General features: G+C 36.9%; 1 protein-coding gene across 10 annotated transcripts in view; it reads left to right on the top strand.

The window, feature by feature from the left end:
* The window catches only part of EXOC6 (exocyst complex component 6), a 324,809-nt gene extending 303,133 nt beyond the window's left edge, over window positions 1–21,676 (top strand). For 9 of the 10 annotated variants that reach the window (XM_081823819.1, XM_081823817.1, XM_081823814.1 and 6 more), the window contains 2 exons: window positions 19,437–19,549; window positions 20,419–21,676. In XM_081823819.1, the coding sequence (XP_081679945.1) occupies window positions 19,437–19,549; window positions 20,419–20,551 (246 nt within the window). In that variant the 3' untranslated portion in view covers window positions 20,552–21,676. The remainder of the gene's footprint in view (window positions 1–19,436; window positions 19,550–20,418) is intronic. The other variant, XR_014146246.1, reaches the window with a different exon arrangement.
* Window positions 21,677–21,678: the final 2 nt, after the last annotated feature.

The raw sequence follows: 21,678 nt of genomic DNA, 5'->3' as shown, positions 1-21,678 counted from the left end.
AAACATGTAAAAATGTATAAAGAGAAAGCTCTCATTTTTTCCTCTTCTTCAATCTCTCAGTCATCATTGTGTTTCCCTGCAGATCTTTTAAAATGTACATTTAGTGGCGCCTGTCTGGCTCAGTTGGTAGAGCATGTGACTCTGGATCTTGGGATCATGAGTTCAAGCCCCACATTGGGTGTAGAGCTTACTGAAAAAATAATAAAAAAAGATAATAGAATGTACATTTAAACACACACAAAAGCACCTACTTGTGTGCACACGTGTAGAATTGTTTGCTTTGGGGGGATAAGAGGATCGTTTATGCTATAAGCTACATTTTCCCTGTAACACTACATGATTTCATATTGATAAATATAGATGTTTCATTCTTTCTCATTTCTTCATACTGTTCTATAGTATAAATATGCTGTAATTTATTTAATAAACCCCCTTTTGTTGGACATGTATGGACTCTCCATTTTTTCTACACATAAATAATGCTGCAGTTAGTATCCTTATACAAATACATTGAGCACTTGTATAAGTATTTCTCTAGGCCTTTAAAAGTGGAATTACTGAGTACTATGAAAATAGCACTCAAAAAAATTGTACCAGTCAGAATTATTTTTAAGAGAAGTACTTAGCAATATGACACTAAACAAAAGTAACAGATTTATGAGAAAAAATTATTCATGTAAGTGTGTATTTGGGCAAATATGGAATATTTCTTATTTATAATATAAACATTATCATATTGTGATTAATTTTGAGGTAAATTTTCAGTGTGTTACACAAGGAGTAAATTTTTGTCTCCATAGACTGGGAATTATAAGCTGGTGTATAATGTAAAGAGAGGCAGTCACAAATTTAAATGTTTTTAATCATCAATAATCTTTCTAATTTTTTCACTGAAAGGGATAGGTTAAAATTTTTAGAATAGTCTACTAGCAATGAAGGATAATAGTAATAGCTGGCCTTTATAAATATACACCCATTAAACTAATTATTAGATATAAACTCAGTATTGGCACTATTCAACAGGGAACTTTATTCTTCTCTCAACATTAATTTCACATATTTGCCAAACTCCCTATTATTCTTGTATAAGATATATTTTTCCCTAATAATTGTTTTCTTTTTTTGAATGGAAACATTTTTTTCTATTATAGATTTCTTTGAGTTGGGAGGATAGATTATGAGAAATTTAAATATTTAAATGATTTGTCAGAAAAACAGCAATAATTATTGCACTCTTTAACATACTAATGAGTATTCTAACCAGAAACACCATATTCACCATATGATCTTTTTTGCTGTGTAAGACAAAATTCCCTACACTGCCTTTACAATATTTGCCATATCCAGTGTGAATCTTACAACAGTGTTCTAAAAAACTTTACCAAGAGTTCTTTTTGAAAGCAGATTGGTTATACATACAAATAAAAGGAAATCTTGTATAAATTAAGCCATTCTAATCTGGTTGTTTTAAGCACTTAACTTATAAATTGAGGAAATTAGATCCTAATCCTACTTTACATATAAATTTGAACAAGACACTTAATCTCTCTGAAGCTCAGTTTCCCTTTTATAAAGTATAGAAAAGCCTGTACTTCACTGGAATGAGATGTTCAAGTGAAAAGTTGTACACAAATACAACTAATGGTCTGAAATGGAGATAAAGAAAAATTAACAGTAGGTGATTAGTGAACTTTGTGTAGAGACTCTATCAGTCTCTCAGGGTCCATTGAAGGTAATCTGTGTGTGTGAAAGGGTCCCAGACTCAAACAATATTTATGCAAAGGTTTTCCAGTGGTTTAAATTAGAAGCTTTTTCTTGTGCATTAATCTCTCTGATTTTCCTTTTGTTGCAGAAAAGACACAGTCCTTAAACTTTTTCGGCTTCTCAGAGTGTTCTATGAAATACAATTTAGTTCAGTTCAACAAGCTTTTATTGAGTATCCTGAGGGAGAAGTAAGAGCTATTATTATCTTTGCCCTTAAAGGACTCATAAGTTGGTTGGAAAGTGAAAACAAACATACCCCCAAAACTAGGTACATGTACATACTCCATACTTTAGGAGTGAAATTTTGGGGGCCGACAGAGCCACCCATCCTCATATTTAGATGGCTGAGAGACCTCAACACTGCTAACATTCAGGTAGCATTCAGAAGGGGTACATTCCATGTCCTATATCTATAAAACCATATACTAAAATTTAGTGGGTTTTTGTTCAGTAGTGACTTTTTAAGAGCCAAGCGGATATGTGTCATCATGAAAATTTTTACTAATATATATTGAAAGGATAATTGCTGAAAGGATTATTTGATTTTTTCTTTTTTAATATTTTATTTATTTATTTGACAGAGAGATAGCGAGACAGGGAACACAAGCAGGGCAAGTAGGAGAGGAAGAAGCAGGCCTCCCGCCAAGCAGGGAGCCTGACGCAGGGCTTGATCCCAGGACCCTGGGATCATGACCTGAGCTGAAGGCAGACGCTTAACGACTGAGCCACCCAGGCGCCCCGGGATTATTTGGTTTGGGAATAATTTATAATATTTTTTTCCTGAACTTCCTTCTTAGGTGTACATTACAATGCTTTAGTACTTAACAGTAAGTGACAGTTTAGTCCCTAGAGTGTTTTCAATTTATAGTTCTTTCTTTGACTTTCTTTCAGTTACCTTCAGTCGAAAATCATTGAATCAAAGACTTGATTCCTAAGGAATCATGAAATCCTAAGACTTGAGAATTGGAAGATGCTTAAGACAATCTAACCAAACCTCCTACAAACTCTGCCCTTAACCAGGGCCCTTGCTGCTGCTCCTGATGTCTTGAGAAAGTCCATGTTCAAATAGAGGCTTCTTTGCCCTTTTGAAAAGCCTCATGACAGCCTTCATCATTTCTTCCTGAGAGCTGGTGTTTCTAGAAGATTAAAATGTTTGCGGCACCTGGGTGGCTCAGTCATTTAAGCGTCTACCTTCAGCTCAGGTCATGATCCCAGGGTCCTGGGATTGAGCTCCACATCGGGCTCCCTGCTGAGTGGGGAGTCTGCTTCTCCCCTGCCTGTCATTCCCCCTGCTTGTGCTTGCTCTCTCCCTCTCTCTCTCTGTGTCAAATAAATAAATAAAATCTTAAAAAAAAAAAGATTAAAATGTTTGATTATTCATTCAAGTGAGGTACTTTCTCCCTATTCTTTCCGCATCTTACTCCACTCCTGGCCTCCCGACCTTTTTACTGTCTCATTCACTCATTGTTTTGTTTACTGTGTATCTTTTCACTTCTACTCCTCTTAGGGTATGCCATCATGAAGACATTCCAACGTAAATGGCCCTACAACTTCAGTGCTTTGGCAGACTGTTTTCCTCCCCTCTCATCTTAGAATCCTGAGGGTACGCTAACCCAGGAGCCCTCTAGTGGGAGCTAAGCACCCTTTCACAGGCTACACAGCATGAATGAGATCCTGTTCTCCTAATATCGCAATTTCCATTTGTAGACCATTGTTCTTCCACTCTTGAGTGAAAGCTCCAGCCCCTTTGAGCCTCCTTCATTCATCTCTGTCACCACCAGTCTATCACTGTGACTTTTTTTGTTTGTTTTTTTAAAAAGATTTTATTTTTTAAATCATCTCTACATCCAAAGTAGGGCTCACAACCCTGAGATCAAGAGCCACGTGCCCCACTGACGGAGCTAGCCAGGTGCCCCTCACTGTTGCTTTTGCAGTCGAACACTTTATCTATATTTACATGCATCTTCATTTTCCTTCCTCAGACTCATGTAATATAGGTAGCCATTTTATTCACGGTTCTCTCATCTTCCAATGTCCGTGACCTCATCTTTCTATGGGACTTGTTTCATTATTCATCTGCCTTCCCTCCACTTTATCCTTTCCCTAAATACCTTAGCCTAAAAACATGTTCACATCTTTCCTACCTGAGAGAGAGAGAGAGGGCGGGCAGGGAGATATCTTCTCTAGTCTCATTCTAACATTTACAGTCTCTTTTTTCTTTTCTCCTTTGTATCCTCATTCCTTAAAAGAATTGTTTATAATTATTTCCTCATATCTCCTTCATTCCTCAGTCCACTCTCTGCTTTGCGACAGTGCTCAACCATCATTCACTTAGGTCACCAGGGAGGGCCAGAAGACCTTTTTATCCCTTATTTTATTGGTTCTTTCTGCTGTGTTTGATAATGTTGATCAAATCCTCTTTAAAATTCTCTCTTCTTCGGGGTGCCTGGGTGGCTCAGTTGGTTAAGCGTCTGCCTTCAGCTCAGGTCATGAACCCAGGGTCTTGGGATTAAGCCCCACATCGAACCTGCTTTTCCCTCTCTCTCTGCTGCTCCCCCTGCTTTTGCTCACTTTTTGTCAAATAAATAAATAAAATCTTAAAAAAAAATCTCTCATCTTCAAAGGCTATATTCTCTTAACCTTCTTTTTATGTCTTTTTTGTGGCTTCCTTTTTCTGCCCCCTAAATGTTGGTATCCCTGAGGTTTTTGTGCTTAGAACTCTGCTCTGTATACACTCAGCCAGGGTGAACTCATCCACTCTCCATCAAATCTCTGGCACAAATGCTGTATGCCCTAGATATGTATGCAGTTGCTTGGTAGACATTTCCACTGGGATGTGTGTCCCACATCCTATGTGGCCAAAGCTGTCAACACATTATCTTCCCTCATTCTCAGATCAGATCTTTTCATGTTCTCTGTTACAGTTGATGGCATCACTCTGCCATGCCCCACATTCAATCATCATGGCCTAGGGAATTTTCCTCCTAAATATTTCTCAAACCCATCCTCTTCTTTCCATCCTAATTACCTGCCTACTACCTATCCATCCTCCTCTCTCTCCCCCCATAAGCACAACTGTTTCTCATCTTTGTGCCTTTTCTCATGCTGCCCCATTTGCTTGAAATACCACTGCCTTTCTCTTGATTAACTCCTTTTTTAAAAAGATTTTTATTTAGTTATTTTAGAGAGAGAGAAAGCTCAAGCGGGGGGAGAAGCAGAGAGAGAGAGAGAGAATCTCAAACAGACTCCACGCTGGGTGTGGTGCCTAACACAGGGCTCAGTCTCACAACCCTGAGACCACAACCTGCGTTGAAACCAAGAGTCAGACGCTCAACCAACTGAGCACCCAGACGCCCCATGATTAACTCCTTTTTGAGACTCAGTTTAGGTACTACCTCAGATGCCTTCTCGGGTTTACCTCTCACCCCCCAAACAAGATTGGATGCTCTAATAATAGCCTGTACATAACTCCATCAGTGTAATTAGCATTTTAGTTCATAATTAGGCTTTTGTGAATATCTCTTCCATTACACTGAAGAACTCCTTGAATCCAAAGACTGGGTCATCATCATCTTTTCATTGCTAGTGTCAAATTGAGTGCTTGTCACATGCAAATATGACCCCTTCATTTTACAGAACAGGAAGTGGAGACCCAGAGTTTATCACTCCCTTAAATGAACAATTCAAAATGAAAGTAGTTTGATTAAGGGCGCCTGGGTGGCTCAGTTGGTTGAGCGACTGCCTTCGGCTCAGGTCATGGTCCTGGAGTCCCGGGATCGAGTCCCGCATCGGGCTCCCTGCTCAGCGGGGAGTCTGCTTCTTCCTCTGACCCTCCCCCCTCTCATGTGCTCTCTCTCTCTCTCAAATAAATAAATAAAATCTTTAAAAAAAAAAAAAAATTTAAAAACTGAGTTGGGAGGGAATTTAGTAGGGCATGGGATACGTACACTATTGGTGTCATAAGAAACAGTACTTTTTTCCAAGTGAAATATAATTGGATAAGCAAATAATATCCATAGAATATTGATTAGGTGAGGCATTGGAGGGGCTTGATTTTTCCCAAGTGGTTACAGTTTCTAACATTCTGAAGCACTGTGACCAAGTAGCAGGTATTTAAAAATTATTCTTAAAAAAGGGGTGCCTGGGTGGCACAGTCGGTTGAGTGTCCAATTCTTGGTTTCAGCTCAGGTCGTGATCTCGGGGTCCTGAGATTGAGCCTAGTGTCAGGCTTTGTGCTCAGCATGGAGTCTGCTTGAGATTCTCTCTTCCTCTCCCTTAGCCTCTACCCCTGCTCTCTCTCGTGCACTCTCTCTCTCAAGTGAATGAATAAATCTTTTTTAAAAAATTATTCTGGGGGCACCTGGGTGGCTCAGTTGGTTAAGTGGCTGCTTTCGGCTCAGGTCATGATCTCAGTGTCCTGGCATCGAGTCCTGCATCGGGCTCCTGCTTCTCCCTCTGCTGCTCCCCCTGCTTGTTCTTTCTCTTCCTCTCTCTCTCTGACAAATAAGTAAATAAAATCTTTTTAAAAAAATAAAAAATAAAAAAATTATTCTGGAAAGAAAGAAAAACTGACTCATTGTTGAGTGTTTCCTTAAAATCATTGAATACTCTGTTATTACCCCAGAGTCTTATTAAGAATGAAATTCCTTTTATGGGGCACCTGGCTGGCTCGGTCTGTAGAGCATGCAGCTCTTGATCTCAAGGGTGGGAGTTTGAGCCCCAAGTCGGGTGTAGAGATTACTTAAATAAATAAAACTTTAAAAGTATTTTATTAGGGGCACCTGGGTGGCTCAATCGATTAAGCGTCTGCCTTCAGCTCAGGTCATGATCCCAGGGCCCCCTTCTTCCTCTCCCTTTGCTGCTGCCACTCCCCCTGCTTGTGCTCTCTCTCTCTGTCAAATAAAATCTTAAAAATACATATATTTTTAAAAATTAATTTATTTTCAACCAATCTGTAAATATTTAATACTTCCAACTTTCTTACCTGTTTGTTATCCCTCTCTCCCCTTCTTTGTCCTCCTAATTATCAACAAACTTTACCCCCTCAACTGTGTTGAGGGTGCTGGGCCAAGTTCTGTTTTATGTATTACAAGGAAGAAACTCTTATGGCTTGAGTTTTTCCTGATGACCTGATGTACAATGTTAATGCAAAGTGTCAGTGGAAACAATTATTTTAACAGGATGACACAGCCTATTTTGCTTAGAAATGTCCTAACTTCCTGTTTAGGTTATCCAGAGGTCAGGTAGGGATTTCTTTTTGCACTCCCATTATACAGATTCATATCATTCAAGCATTGTAGGACTTAGATCACAATCTATTTAATTCCACTGGCTGCATTCATCTTCCCAAGAAGATAAGTCCTTCCCCTCCTGTTTTTATTTAGTTTCTCTTTTTATATTTTAATTCTGTAACCTGTAGTGAAGGTGTGACGCCAGTGGGTCTTTACCCATAGATGCTTTTTAACTAAGCTTCATCTTAAAGTTTGTTGCCCATTTTGAAGTTCATGTGGATACCTGCATTAGTCAAAATGTCACAGTGTTGTCACTGTTCCCCTGCCCCAGAAGTCTAATAACTAAGCACTCAGGCATGCATCAAGCCCCAGAGGAAGCCATGGCTACCTGCTGTGTACTCCTACCTAGTAAATCAGCTTCAGTGTATTTGATAACTGCCCTTTTTTTCAAATTTAATTATGCCTTGAGGCTGTGGAAAAACTGAATTTATCTGTTGAACCAAACTAAGCAGCAAGTGTTCTGACATGTTTATTGAGCAAATTAATATACCCGACAAAAGGGAATTACATATACAATCAGGCTTGGAAGTAACTGGATAATTAAGGGTTAATAAATTGTCTAGCATAAAAGAAGTGCCTTTTAGATTCTGGAAAAGTAAACTAAATACATACCTTTTTAAATTGTTTGAATAAAGATTACAAAATCTTTATTTTTAAGATTTGGAAGAAAGAGATGAATGAGGATCCACTCCCCCTTAAATACAAATACTCAGTGAGATAGTGTAATATTCTTTGTCTTAAATGGAGACCACAGAGATTCTTATTTTCTGTATTTCCATCATGCTAAGTATGGTAGTCTAGCTAACTCTTCATTCCTTGGGAACCCATGGCAAAATGGTAATACACCTATATTTATATTTTAGGACATAAAACTGAGACCGTATCTCTAGAAAGCAGAACAAATGAGATACACATCTGAAATTAAATTCCCCATTTCACCAGAGTAAGTCTAGTTACGCAGTGACTGGAACAGGGTCTCCACTTTTGTCACTGCCTTACTAAGGTATTACCATAGAAACTATCCTCCTTTTCCTCCTGTAGTTGTTGGAATTTAATGGTCTTGGTTTGTTTTATTTATCTCAAATGGCCTGAGTTCCATTTTAAAGAATATAATGATAAGATGACTCTAGGGGCGAAGTATCTGATTTTAATTTTAGTTTAGCTTTGTCTTTTCAAAAGCCAAAAGTCTGTATTTATAACTAATGGCAAATTATAAACTATACATTACTTGACTTACTAATATTTTAGAGTAAAACATATGTGACTGATTTTGTTGAAGACGAAATTAATCCATCTGTTAGATTCTCCAAGCTTTCATTTGCCTTATTTTAAATCACAACTGTGGGGAGGAGGGGAGAGAAACATCCACTTAGATTCACAAATTTTTAAAAAGTGGTTATTAAAAAATTTTAAAAAGTGGTTATTCCCTTCCTCTTTCTCTTCTTACCAATTAAAGTTTATTTAAAGGAGTACATAACGAAGCTCCAGCCTAGTCTAGCGCCCTTCATTCAAGCAAGTACTATATCCTGGAGTATAGACACATTGTATATTAATTTTTCTTCATTGGCTAATCATATTATCTTCCTTCATTGTTCTAGGTCTTACACAATTTATACAAACAGATCTTATTTCTCCATAGCTTTGTTAAAGCAAAATGACTTACAGAGAGAATTAAAAGTCTAGTAAATACCTCTCATCATGAGATTCAGGGTTTGATTTTCTGAGTATTGGAAGTAAGAGCTTTATTGGTGAAGTAATTACATAAACTACTTGTTACATAAGTGTGGCAGATGACATAATGAATCTGGACAGAAAATTGAATGTATGACCTGGGAATGTTTATTTAACATGTTTGATGGTGGCATCACTGGTTTACAAAAGGTAATCTCAGGAGCAGAACTTTGGTTGTGAAATACTTTTAGTGCATTCTATAGTCAATAAATAGACTAGTCTAGCTTTCAGAATAATTATAAGGTGTCACTAAAAATTCAGAGATGTTTTAGTTATTAATAGTTCACATTAAAGTAAATAACATAGCTATCTTATTAGTATATAAGATGTGAGTTCAGCATAGACTTATAAAATTCTGTGTCACAAGGTAACATATACAGTCCATCTCAACATACATTTACTTGGTGCCTACTATATACCAGATACTGGGCCAAATGTGAAGATACAGATATAAGCAACACAAATTGCCAGCTTTGAGGCACTTACAAAGTACATTATTAGGAGGAAGTAAAGCACTTCAACTGTTGGGATACTGGAAAGAGACTGGGCTGAAATAGCAGTGAATCACCCAATCTACAAAAGGAATTGATATTTAATTCTTTAATGGGTTGGTAGACACATCAATATACTGTGAAAAATCCTGTGATAGAGATGTGGCAGGAGCTCTGAGGACATGAAAGGAACAGAAAACCCAACCCAAGCCCTGGGGGCCTTCTTGAGAGAGGCAGGATTTAAATTTTAAGAAATTTAAATTTTATGGAATAAATAAGAGTTACCTGGGTGATGAAGGAGGGGAAGGGGACTCCACACAGAGGAAAAGAAAATGAGCAACATCCTAGGGGTCATCATGGTATTTAAGGGAATTCCTTGTTTAGGAGCTTAAATTACAAGGCAGGAGAGGAAGCCAAAAGGTTGACCTTGTAAGGGCCAAGGGTCAGCATCCCGAGATGGGCCACTTTGGCATGAACATTATTTTGGGCTAAAAGCAATCAAAACCCAGCAGATACAGGAAAGGCTCCTTGCCTCCCCCTCAACTGGCTGCTTGTACCAGGAAGAGAACTATTAACAGACTCCCTTTTACCTAAGAAACTTCTCTGCATAATCAGGCAACATTTGTTTTCCAAACATCTCCTTTTACCTTCCTGCTAATGGTCCTTCTTCCCTTTGTATCCTCAGACCCTACTGCTATCTCTAGCTCATTTAAGCTTCATGTTGCCTCATTGTCTTTGGAATTTCCATGTCTGTGTAGATTCTCCATAGGTAAGCTATTAAATTTAATTTTCTCCACTTAATCTATCTCATTGCAATTTGATTCTTAGTCCAGTTAGGAGGACCTTGAAGGGCAGAGGAAATTCTTTCTCCCCAACAATCTGGATTAGGTGCAAGATCCCTTTGCATTTCATGTTAAAGAACTTGAGATTTATCTTGAAGAAGTTGGGAAGCCATTGACTGTTTTAAGTAAGTGAATGGTATGATCACATTTGTATTTTAGCTGGATCTCTCTGGCAGCAGTGTGGAGATTGATGGATCTGGGGTATTAGAAGGGAGAGGCAGAGCAGGATAGGTGATACCAAAGGCCCCAGGGTAGAGCTTATGATACCTGAACTACGATAGTAGTAATAGTAGGGATGGAAAGTAGGAAGCAAGTGAATTCAAGAAATATTTAGGAAGTTAAGTTGGCACAATTTGACAACAAGTTAGATGCCAGAGTTGTGAAAGAGAGGAGTCAAAACAGACTGAATGATGGGACGCCGGGGTGGCTCAGTTGGTTGAGCATGTATCTCTTGATCTCAGTTCAGGTCTTGATCCCAGGGTTGTGAGTTCAAGCCCCACATTGGGCTCCATACTGGGCATGGAGCCTACTTAAAAACAAACTAACAGACAAACAGGGTACCTGCTGGTCTCAGCCAAAACAGACTGAATGCAGATTTCTGGTTTGGGTAATTAGGTAAATGCTATTGTTCAATATGTAACCCACCTTTTAATATCAGGAAGCTGAATTAGGTATTCTCATGACTGAAGAAAAACAAGCCAAGTATATATGTAAAGGTATTAATAAAAATCAAAATCATACTTAACTATTTGAGGTAAATGTACCTGAGGAAACTATGAAATTTTCTTTCCTGTTTTGGATAATTATAGGGATTTTGCTTTTCATAAATAGAGGCTAGAAAAATTCTTGATAATAATTTTATTAACATATTTTAGCATTTATAAAGAACTTTTAGGAAACTTTAGTTAAATATCTATTGTTATTTGGGTTTAAATATATAAGTAATTTAAACCCCAATTGCCAAGAATTATTTTAAAACTCAACCATATAAGATGTTAATTTCTTATGTTACTAATGGAGAGTCAGAAGATCCTCTTAAAAGCTTATGTAACAAATTCTACTCCCAGGTATATACCCAAGAAAAATAAAAACATATCCACACAAAAACTTGTACATGAATGTTCACAGCAGTATCTATCGTTCATAATAGCTGAAAAATGGAAATAACCCAGATGTTCATTAACTGATGAATGGATGAACAAAATGTGGCATATCCATACAATAGAATATTATTTGACAATAAAAAGGAATGAAGTAATGACATATGCTTCAACATGGATGACCCTTGAAAACATCATGCTAATTGACAGAAACTTGTTACAAAAGACCACATGTTATATGACTCCTGTTTGGAGAGTGACTGCTAATGGTATGGGGTGATAAAAATGTTCTAAAATTGCTGGAAATGGCTGCACAACTCCATGAATATATTCAAAACCATTGATTTGTACACTTTAAATGGATGAATTGTATGTGAAATACATTTCAAAGCTGCCTTAAAAATTTTTGTAAAAGTAACAGAACAAGAAATAGCAGTTTAATTATATTAAAGTTATAAAAGCAAAAATAGAGAAAAATTGTGATAGCAATCAAAAAATACGAAGGTTGTCTAAGTAAGGTAAACTGTCATATGTGATAGCTGCAAGCTGATAAATCAAAAATTAGAAAAATAAGTGTATTTAGAGACACTGAATTAAACAGAAGGAATTAAATGTGATTGCTTCTAAGAATGGGAAGGGTGGGGCAGGGGACTTTGGTTTTTATGATTATTAACCATGTATTACTTGGTAAAATTAATTTTTATAAATTAACCACAGAAAATCATACATATATATGTATTTGTATGCCATTTTAGCCATGATAGTGACCAAAAAATTAAAGATAAAGCAAATGTGGATGTGTATAAATCTGATTATGTAAATTCCATTTTTTGCCTCTTTTCCCAAATTCCAAACCGACCCAAGGAGTTTATCTAGGAGTACTACATAGCTTACCATCAAAAATACTTTGAGAACATTCTACTTCTGCTGTGTGCAGTTCACCCTAGTGAAATGACCTGAAGAGGTCGATGCCTTTAAACAGTCTCTACAGAGTGCTGTGCCCAGAGCTTGCTCCTGGTCCTACGTAGTTGGGAGTGGAAAAGCCAGCGGAGAACAGGTTTGGCAAATGGGACATTTGAAGAGGGTAGGTGTGGGTTAGGGGTCATGTGTATCAGAGAGCATGAGGCAGCTTGAGGGCAATTAACACCTGAAGGCAAAAAGTGAGGTGAGTGGAGACATAATACTGCTTCTTTACAGTTTTTGGCTAGGCCCTTGCTGGCTACTACTTATACTTCTCTTCTGTGCTTCATGTGGAGTTTTCCATATGTGGTGTTTTCTCAGATAGTTGGAAAGGGGGTAAAGCCAAGAGCTTTAAAAATCATATTGAGCTCATCATTTGATTTCAACATCTATTTAGAAAAAGGACTTGTATTTTCCCCCATTGGGACTGATTTAGTAAGACCCATTTTTCTTGAACCCCAGTGCCTAATTGCTCATATTTCTTCATTAAAGCTGTATTATGGTTTAGGATTTTCATTGCTGTTTACATCTCTGAAGTGCTCTAGGAACCCTTGCATTGGCTTTGTGTTTTGGAGGGAGAGGAAAAATGATCTGCTTTACTTTTGGAATCTGCAAAGCAACTCTGAGGTCCCAGGTGGATTTGGTGTTTGGAAAAGGGAATTTGGGGGACTAAGGTTGACCTGAGCCCCCAGGTCACTGTTCACATTTACAAAAGCAAACCTGGTATCCCCAATTGCTTTTCTCTTGAGGTTGGCTTAGCTTTATTTATCTTCTGTCTTGGGTCACTGCCCCTGAGGTGCTTCAAAAGCAAAACCCAAAAGACTCAAAACAAAGAAAGCTAAACCAGATTCAAGGAAAAAATGACCTGGCACTCTAGGTTCCCTTTTTACAAAGGCAAAAAGTCACTTCAAGAGTTCCATAGAATGGTTTTAAGTCGGCCTAGATTCATTGTGTCATTTGCACAAAGTGATCTCAACAGGTCCAAGACCCCAAGTTTCTTGGGTGGAGACTGGGAGTGAGACTTAGGATGAGAAACTGTCAGCAAGCCAGATGCTTTGACACAAATGAATTCTTCAGTGATTCTGAAGTGATTCAACTATTTTGAGCATATAAATGGGACCACCCATGCAACCATATCTTTCCTTAAGCTAAATCTTTTTGTTTGCTGGACACACACAGGGAATGCTGAGGAAGTGAAACTTACCACTCACTTACAGATATTGGCATAAGTCCACTTTATGTTATCAGATTAGTTATGAAGGTTATTTTTGAATCCTTGGTGAAAAAAGAAGTTAGGATACTAATTTTAGATAATCTTATAAATCATGATGAGATAGAACTAAGGCATCTTATTTTGCTATTCATTTTTGCATGATCCATACTTTGCTTACTTCCCAAAAGGATTTAAGGTAGAATTATTTTACTTGACTATTGGAACAAACCCATTTATAGAACTTAATACCAATTTTCATTATAATATGCCTGACTTTATCCTTTAATAAGTAATTGTAAAATTGCTTTTGAATAATCTAGGGAAGATTTTTGTTTTTGTTCATGTTTGATCTACATCTTTGAATATCAGGTATATTTGTTAATAAATTCACCTGTTGAGACTGTGTCTTACTGTTTATTTACAAGACTGAGAGAGATTTTGTGTAATTAATAACAAATGTATTATTTGTGTATTGCCATCTGAAAGGGAGCAGAGCTTAAGGTAGAGAAGTGAGGTTTTCCATAACTTAGGTTTTAATATTAAGGTTATAGTGCATCCTGTGAAACCTGACCAAATGTGAGAGAGAGACCCCAAGGCTATGATTGTGTGTGGAGTGAAGATGAGTGTCAGTGGTTTTTTTCTCACACCGCTCCACTTTCCTCATCCCTTCCTATCACACTCTGGCTCCAGAGCAGGCATGTTCTTTTTAAACTATTCCAAAGATCAGGGATCATGAGCAGGCATGGGTAGCAGCCTATAAAATGGGCTCATTGCATAACTCTGGCCTGGCATAAGGTTAGGGTAGGACCCAAGAATAATGTCCTAGTTTTGTGTTACATCTTTTACTTCAATAGAACTGTACTTTAACTCGCCCCCCTGTGGCTGATTCTGAATTTTATGCCCCCTGTAACTTCCCTTCCCCCTCCATTCAATATCTCCTATTGTCCAGTTGCCCCTTTGCCCTGTACATGCTTCTCATCTTCCCCAATCCAGCCCCTCTTCCTTGCAGGATTCTTTCTCCTGCAGTCCCTCTGTCCTTCCCTCCCTCTTTCCATCTACCCTTCAATTATTCTCCAAGCAATGAGAAATAAAGCTTCAGTTGATAATAAAAAAAAAAAAGAACTGTACTTTAAAAATGTGAAAAAGTGGGATTACATCAAACTGCAAAGCTTTTGCACAGCAAAGGAGACCATCAACAAAACAAAAAGGCAAGCTATCTAATGGGTGAAGATATTTGCAAATCATAGATTCGATAAAGGGTTAATATCCAAAGTATATTTTAAAAAAACTTACACAACTGACTATCAACCCCCCAAAACAATCCAGGACTTGAATAGACATTTTTCCAAAGAAGATACATAGATGGCCAATGGGCACATGAAAAAATGCTAAACGTCACTAATCATCAGGAAAACGCAAATCAAAATTACAATGAGATTTCCCCTCACACCTATGAGAAAGACAAAGAAATAGCAAGTGTTGACAAGGATGTGGAGAAAAGGAAACCCGTGTGCCCTGCTGGTAGGAATGTAAATTGGTGCAGCCACCATGGACAGCAGTGTGGAGGTTCTTCAAAAAATTAAAACTAGAACTGCCATAAGATCCAGCAATTCCAGGGCATCTGGGTGGCAGTTGAGCATCTGGCTCAGGTCATGATCTCGGGGTTGTGAGATCGAACCCCACCGTCAGGCTCCGTGCTGGGGGTGGATCCAGCAATCCCACTTCTGGATATTTATCCAAAGGAAACAAAAACACCAATTTAAAGAGATATATGCACCCAGTATGTTCACTGTGGCATAACTTGCAGTTGCCAAGATGTGGAAGCAACCGAAGTGTCTGTCAGTAGATAAATGGATAAAGAAGCTGTGGGAGATATGTGGAATATATATATATATAATGGAATATTGCTCAGCCATAAAAAGAAATGAAATCTTGCCACTTGTGATAACATGAATGGACCTAGAGGGTATTATGCTAAATGAAGTAATTCAGAGAAAAACAAATACTGTATGATTTCACTTATATGTGGAATCTAAAAAAACAAGTGAGCAAACAAAACAGAAACAGACTCATAGATACAGGAGACAAACTGTTGGTTACCAGAGTGGGGAGTGGTTTCGGAGTGGGTGAAATAAGTAAAAGGGATTAACAGGTACAAACTTCCAGTTGTAAAATAAATAAGTCACGGGGATGTAATGTACAACATCGGATATATAGTCAGTAATATTGTAATAACTTTGTATGGTGACGGATGGTAACTAGACTTACCTTGGGGTTCATTTTGTGATGTATAAAAATATCAAATCACTACGATGTATACCTGAAACCCATGGGATATTGTATGGCAATTATACTTCAATTTAAAGTGAAATAGGACCTTGTAATAATTACGGATGAGGGACACTGATAGACCATTCAGAAATATTAGAGAAAGAATTGCTTCTTTCTCTAGAAAGATCATTTAACTCTTACTTACATTAGATCCAAGTCTTTATCATGAGGGAATCTATTTTCTTTACCAGTGCCCCAGGGAAAAGCCTGGGAGCAGTGGAGGGAAGTCAGTTGACTACATTCACTTGCCCTAGTTTGCCCACAGGCCCGCGCTGGCGTTTCTCAGAGAGCTGTGAGCATAAGCCAAAGAAGTCTGTAGGGTGCTTGTTTTTTTATACTCTGAAAAGCCCAGGAAAAAGCTCCCGGGTAAACTTGGGATGGCCTGGCATCATCAATCAGTAAGTTATTTCTTGAATGTCTACTGAGGGGTTACACTCTGCTGTACACACTTCATGCGTTTCCCTGCCTAGCTTTATGAAGTTTGTTTCTATTTACTTATTAAATGCAGTTATTATGCATTTGAAAAATCCTTACACACATGGAAATGAGAAATCAGAATAGGAGGGCAGTATGCTTCCTGGCCCGGTATTTCCTCTGCACCCGTATCCATGCATCCTTTGGGGCACAGACACAGAAATGGTGCTCGAATCTACAGCCACTGGGTTCGTGGGCTGAGAATAATGAGCAGGCAGTCACTGGCTCCTACAGAAATCAGCAGCTTCTGTCTTAATATTAAATTGATTGTAGCAGGGCGCCTGTGTGGCTTAGTCGGTTACGCGGCTGCCTTTGGCTCAGCTCCTCATCTCAGGGTCCTGGGATCAGGCCCTGGTAGGGTAGGGCTCCCTGCTCAGCTGGAAGCCTGCTTCTCTCTCTCCCTCTGCTCCTTCCCCGTGTTTATGCCCTCTCTCTCTCAAATAAATAAATAAGATCTTCAAAAATAAATAAAATAGATTGTAGCTTCCCTGTATGTTAACTGGAAATTAAATAAAAACATCAAAACATTGTTTCCTTGTTAACTGTCACCTCCCCACTTTCCCCACTTAAAAAGTAAACTCTAGAGGGCAGGGACCATTTGTCTCATTCAGTACTGCATCTCTAGCCTAGCACAGTAACTAGCACATTATAGGTGGGCAGTCAATATTTGTTGAATGAATAAATGAATCTTACCTAGATCATTAGCCTTTTTTCCACATTGGCAGTGAGTTCCTTAACCATGAATGTTCAACCTTATGCAGATTTCCATAGATATCTACAAGTTAATGATGCACAATGTATATTTCTATAAAATACTAGTGTAAATTTAAAGGCATGTAGATTAGACTTGTTGACATGTTAGGCAGGCAGGTTAAATTTTATGGTTCCTGTAATTTCTAGTGGATAAGAGATTTGCATATGAGTATCTGACCACATGTGAATATTTCTTTATCTAGGAGAGTCTGTTTTTTTGCTGTTTTGTAGAAGAACCAGTTCTGTATTCACTGTTGGAGTTGGTGTAGGTTTTAAATTCATTAAATAGACGACTCCTTTCCCACCCGGGGGTAGATCAGCCCAAGAGAAAAAGAGACTTATTTTAAGGCCTCTTCCTCTTCCAAATCCCAAAGGTCATGTTGCTAATGCCTTTTGGAAAGAAAGGGAGATTACAGCTGGTGTATTAAGTGGTTACTTTCTGCTGACTGTACGCATGCCCACACATACTTGTGTAAACACACACTTATACCTAAAAGAGGAGTCCTTCAAAATGAGGCTCTTGTTAACAACTGTGTGAGGAGTATTTATTATAGAAATTTATTTTAATATATAAATATGTAAACCTTATTTCTAAATCTAGAGTTAATACATAGCCATTGTGGAATATTATGAAAATGAAGAATTCAGTAAGTTACCCATAACCCCACCACTCAAATAACAACCATTCTTAACATTCTCGAAAATTTTCTCCCATTCTTTTTTGATGGGTGTTTATGTAATTTTAGTAGGAACGTTTATCACAAGCATCTTACCAAGACACTTAAAATTTTGTGTAAACATCGACTCTAATAACTACATGATACTCATTTTAACCATTCTCTTAATATTGAGATTTGGGCTATTTTCAGGCTTTTTCCCCCACCTTTGGTTTTTTGATAACACAGTTAACATTTTTGAGATTAACATCATTATTCTCTACCTTTATTATTGTTTCCCGAGGTTTGATTCCTAGAACTAGGATTACTGAATCAAAGGGATTGGCCATTTTTGTAGGGTTCTTAAACATGTATTATAAAATCACATTCCAGAGATGTTATGCCGATTTTCATTTTCACTGTCAGTGTGTGTGAAAGTTAACTTTTCCCTCTTTGTGAAAGTTGCTTGTTGCTAAGCAACAGTCAAAAATTACACAGAAGGTAAAATAAATTTTAAACTTTAAATAACTTTTCTTTTCCAGACAGTATATTCTTTTAACATCGTTTCAGTGTAGTTTTTGTACCAATATCTTAACTTTTGATATATCCTAGGATGTTGTCCAAAAGAAAATAGAGTGGCTTTTAATATACTAGTTACTATTTTCATGATGGAATTTTCACCCTTTTATGGGAACGTCTCTACTAATAGCTGTATATTGGATGGGAAAAGAGTCAGACAAGTCCATTACCTTCCTAAAGAAGAGCTATTTTTTTGTAACCTTTCTTTAGGTTTTAATCACCCCAGAAGTTTTATCCCTCCCAGAGTCCGTGGGTTGGCTCACATATCCTATGAGTAAATACAAATGCTTCCTTCAATTGAAAGCAAAACCAATACACCCTTTACTTATAAAGTGAGTTAAAACAAGAAGAATAATATAAAAACTGAAGGAAGGTAGTAAGTAAAGTATAGCTTTCTGAAACAATTCAAATGGGGATAGGAAGTTGGTTTTAAATGGCTTAAAGGAGATTAGGGTTTTAAAGTTGGATAAGGAGTTTGGTGCTTTGGTTTAGGCACGGCATTGCTTTTAAAAGATTACTTCCATATTTGACAACAATTCTAACTGGAGATTATAAAGCAAATAGTCAATTTTAAGACACTACGGAATACAAGAGGGCTTCTTTTTGTTGTTGTTTGTTTATACAAAATGATTGCCTAGAGTTAACAGGCTGAGTCCTGAAGCCCTTATTTCATAATACTGCTGAGGATCTATCACCAGGGAGAATCCAGCAGAGGTTGTTTAATGCACTTAATTGAGATTATCTGAGCTTTTGGTTTAAATTACTTTGGGAAAAGTCTAGGTACAAACGGCTTCTTTGAAAGGTAAACATACTTAACCTCTAAGAAAAAAGGTTCAACTTAAGTTCTTTGAAATTCTTCAAACAGGTCGTAGCACCAACGCTTATTAATTAAATTGGAGTATGAACTGAATAATGAGTAAAGATTAAATCTCTATACATCAGGTACAAGTGTTAATATAATTCTATTAAGAGTATTTTCATTATTTTATAATTGCTTGAGAATGCAATCAGGTATTGTATTAGAAAAGCAACACCTGACAATTTTAGTAATTTTCGAAAGTAAAAAGATACTATGTGCTGTTTCGGTTATACAGTATAGTTAATGATAAAGTTTTAAAAATGAATTCCTTATTCTGTTCCATCTAAGAAGCAGGTCATCATTAAAGTGGATCAAGAATGGTATAACTGTATGTATTAGCTATGGGTAAATAGTCAAAAGTTGGTTTAACATTTTTGCCCTATCTTCCTCAGCTCCTTGACCTGTTTATGGTTTGGGATTGGTCTACTTATCTAGCTGATTATGGACAGCCAGCTTCTAAGTACCTTCGGGTGAATCCAAACACAGCTCTTACTCTTTTGGAGAAGTAAGTATATTCTGAAGACTTTTTTGCACAACATTATAGCATTTTGTGATTTAGTGATGCTCGAACAACTAGAGACTTTCAACAAAAGAGAAATGTCTAAATGGAGCTTAAAAGCTCAGTCCATTTTAATGACCAAAACATAAGCCTCTTTCTTTCCTGGTTGTAGTGTTGGTGTAGTTTTATGAGATTGCTGTTTCTGTTGATGTGAACAAAATTTTGTGCATCTTGTCCAGTTAAAAATAATAGAAGTTTAGTTGTTACTTTTCCCCTCATTATGTGGCAGATTTTCTTTTAACTTAATCACATTTCATTTTAGGTATTACTATTAAAATTTTCTATTTTTGAATTAAAAATGTATATTATTTTCCCACATTTCAGAATATCTGTGATATATTTGATTTCAGAGGACAAAAGGAACTGTTTAAAATAAATGTAAATTTATTTTACCATGCCATGAAACACTAGTGAGGCCAAAAACAAAAAACAAAAAACGCTGCTTTAAGTCTTCTAATGTTATTTTTCTTCCACCTTGTCTTGCTATGAATGTGATTTGCAGAGTCCATAGAGGGTATGTATTTTAGCCTACATTATGGAATGATATTAGAAAATAGTATGATATTAGAAAACTTAACATACTTTAGATTTACATACTAATGCAAAAACCCCACTTCGTATAGAATGTAAAATAAAGCTGCTAGTATTTTGTGTAGTTGCTCTGTATTTTTATTAGTACCTATTTTCTTTGAAGTATATTTTTCAGGCATAAGGATTAGTGTGAGATAATTCAGAGCACGCCAAGATATTTTACTTGTGACAGCATAGCTTTTAATTTCCCTTTACCAAGCCTCTTCATTCATATATATTCCTAGGATGAAGGATACTAGCAAAAAGAACAATATATTTGCTCAGTTCAGGAAGAATGATCGAGACAAACAGAAGTTGATAGAGACAGTCGTGAAACAGCTGAGAAGTTTGGTGAATGGTATGTCCCAGCACACATAGACTTGGATTGCACTCAGTGACACCAAATCTGTGATTCAGCGTTGATCTCTAATGGGTCATGATACAGTAATTTGTTTGCAGAATTTAAAAACACAGTAGAAAAAGACACTGATGAGAAATTAAACAAGAAACAATAAAAATATCATTTGTACAGATTTTTAAATAATTGGATACTGTTTTATATGGAAAGTGTGATACTAATTTTTTTCACTTTTAGGGAAAAAGGCAAAACATATAAATCAGGTCAAAAGTCGTATATGAAATTGATTGTAAATTCATTAGAAAAAGCTTATATGCCTCTATATATAAGTATTTTTTTCTATTCAGACTTGAATGGCTTTTCTGGTTTTTTTCATTAGTATCCAGTTTTGAAATGTAATCATGTCTGATATGGGAGTATTTCACTGTCATTTTGTAACTGTTAACTTTTATTTTCATCTCAATATGATTTAAGTAGACTAAATTTTCCAATTCTGCAGATTCTGAGGGGGAAATATACAAATCTTTAAAGGTCCCTGAAATCAACCTTGATTTAACTCAGTAAGAATGTGAATTATTTGTTCTGCTTGGGTGGTTTAATTTAATGCTTCTGAATATGAAGAAAAGGTGTTTGGATTTTCTAAAGATGCAATGTTGTTTCTGTTTAGCAGGGTTAATATTTCTAACTATATTGTTTGTAGCTGACCCCATTCTAGGATTTATTTGGTTTGGTTTGGTTCAAGTTAAAAGAGAGGACAGGAACGAAGCAGGGTAAACCACTTCAGGTGCTGCTTGTGCTAAAGTAGATTGGTTCCTCCACACACAGACGTTACCACAGGGGTCAGGTTACTTTCTTCAAATAGCAGATCCCAGTACCTATCCTCAGTATGGAAACAAGCCAAACCAAATGAACTCTGGAAAATCTAAAATGAATGTACATTTTCTTCTGTGTAAATTACTATGGTCCAAATGGTAGTTATCAACCTGATCCTAACTTTCTTTTCATTGTATTTATGCTGAATATTCCTTTTGCATTTTCAGGATTTATGCCTGTAAGAAACTACACTTGACTCTGTAAAATAAGTGTAAAGAATTATATGTCCATTTCTTGATTTTGTGATGAAATATTAAAAAAAGGTTGAGTAAGT

The sequence above is a fragment of the Leptonychotes weddellii genome, chromosome 6 (assembly GCF_054177405.1).
Source record: "Leptonychotes weddellii isolate Sample4059 chromosome 6, ASM5417740v2, whole genome shotgun sequence".
Lineage (NCBI taxonomy): Eukaryota > Metazoa > Chordata > Mammalia > Carnivora > Phocidae > Leptonychotes > Leptonychotes weddellii.
Note: the sequence above shows the minus strand (reverse complement) of the source record. Positions and strands in the feature narration are given on the sequence as shown.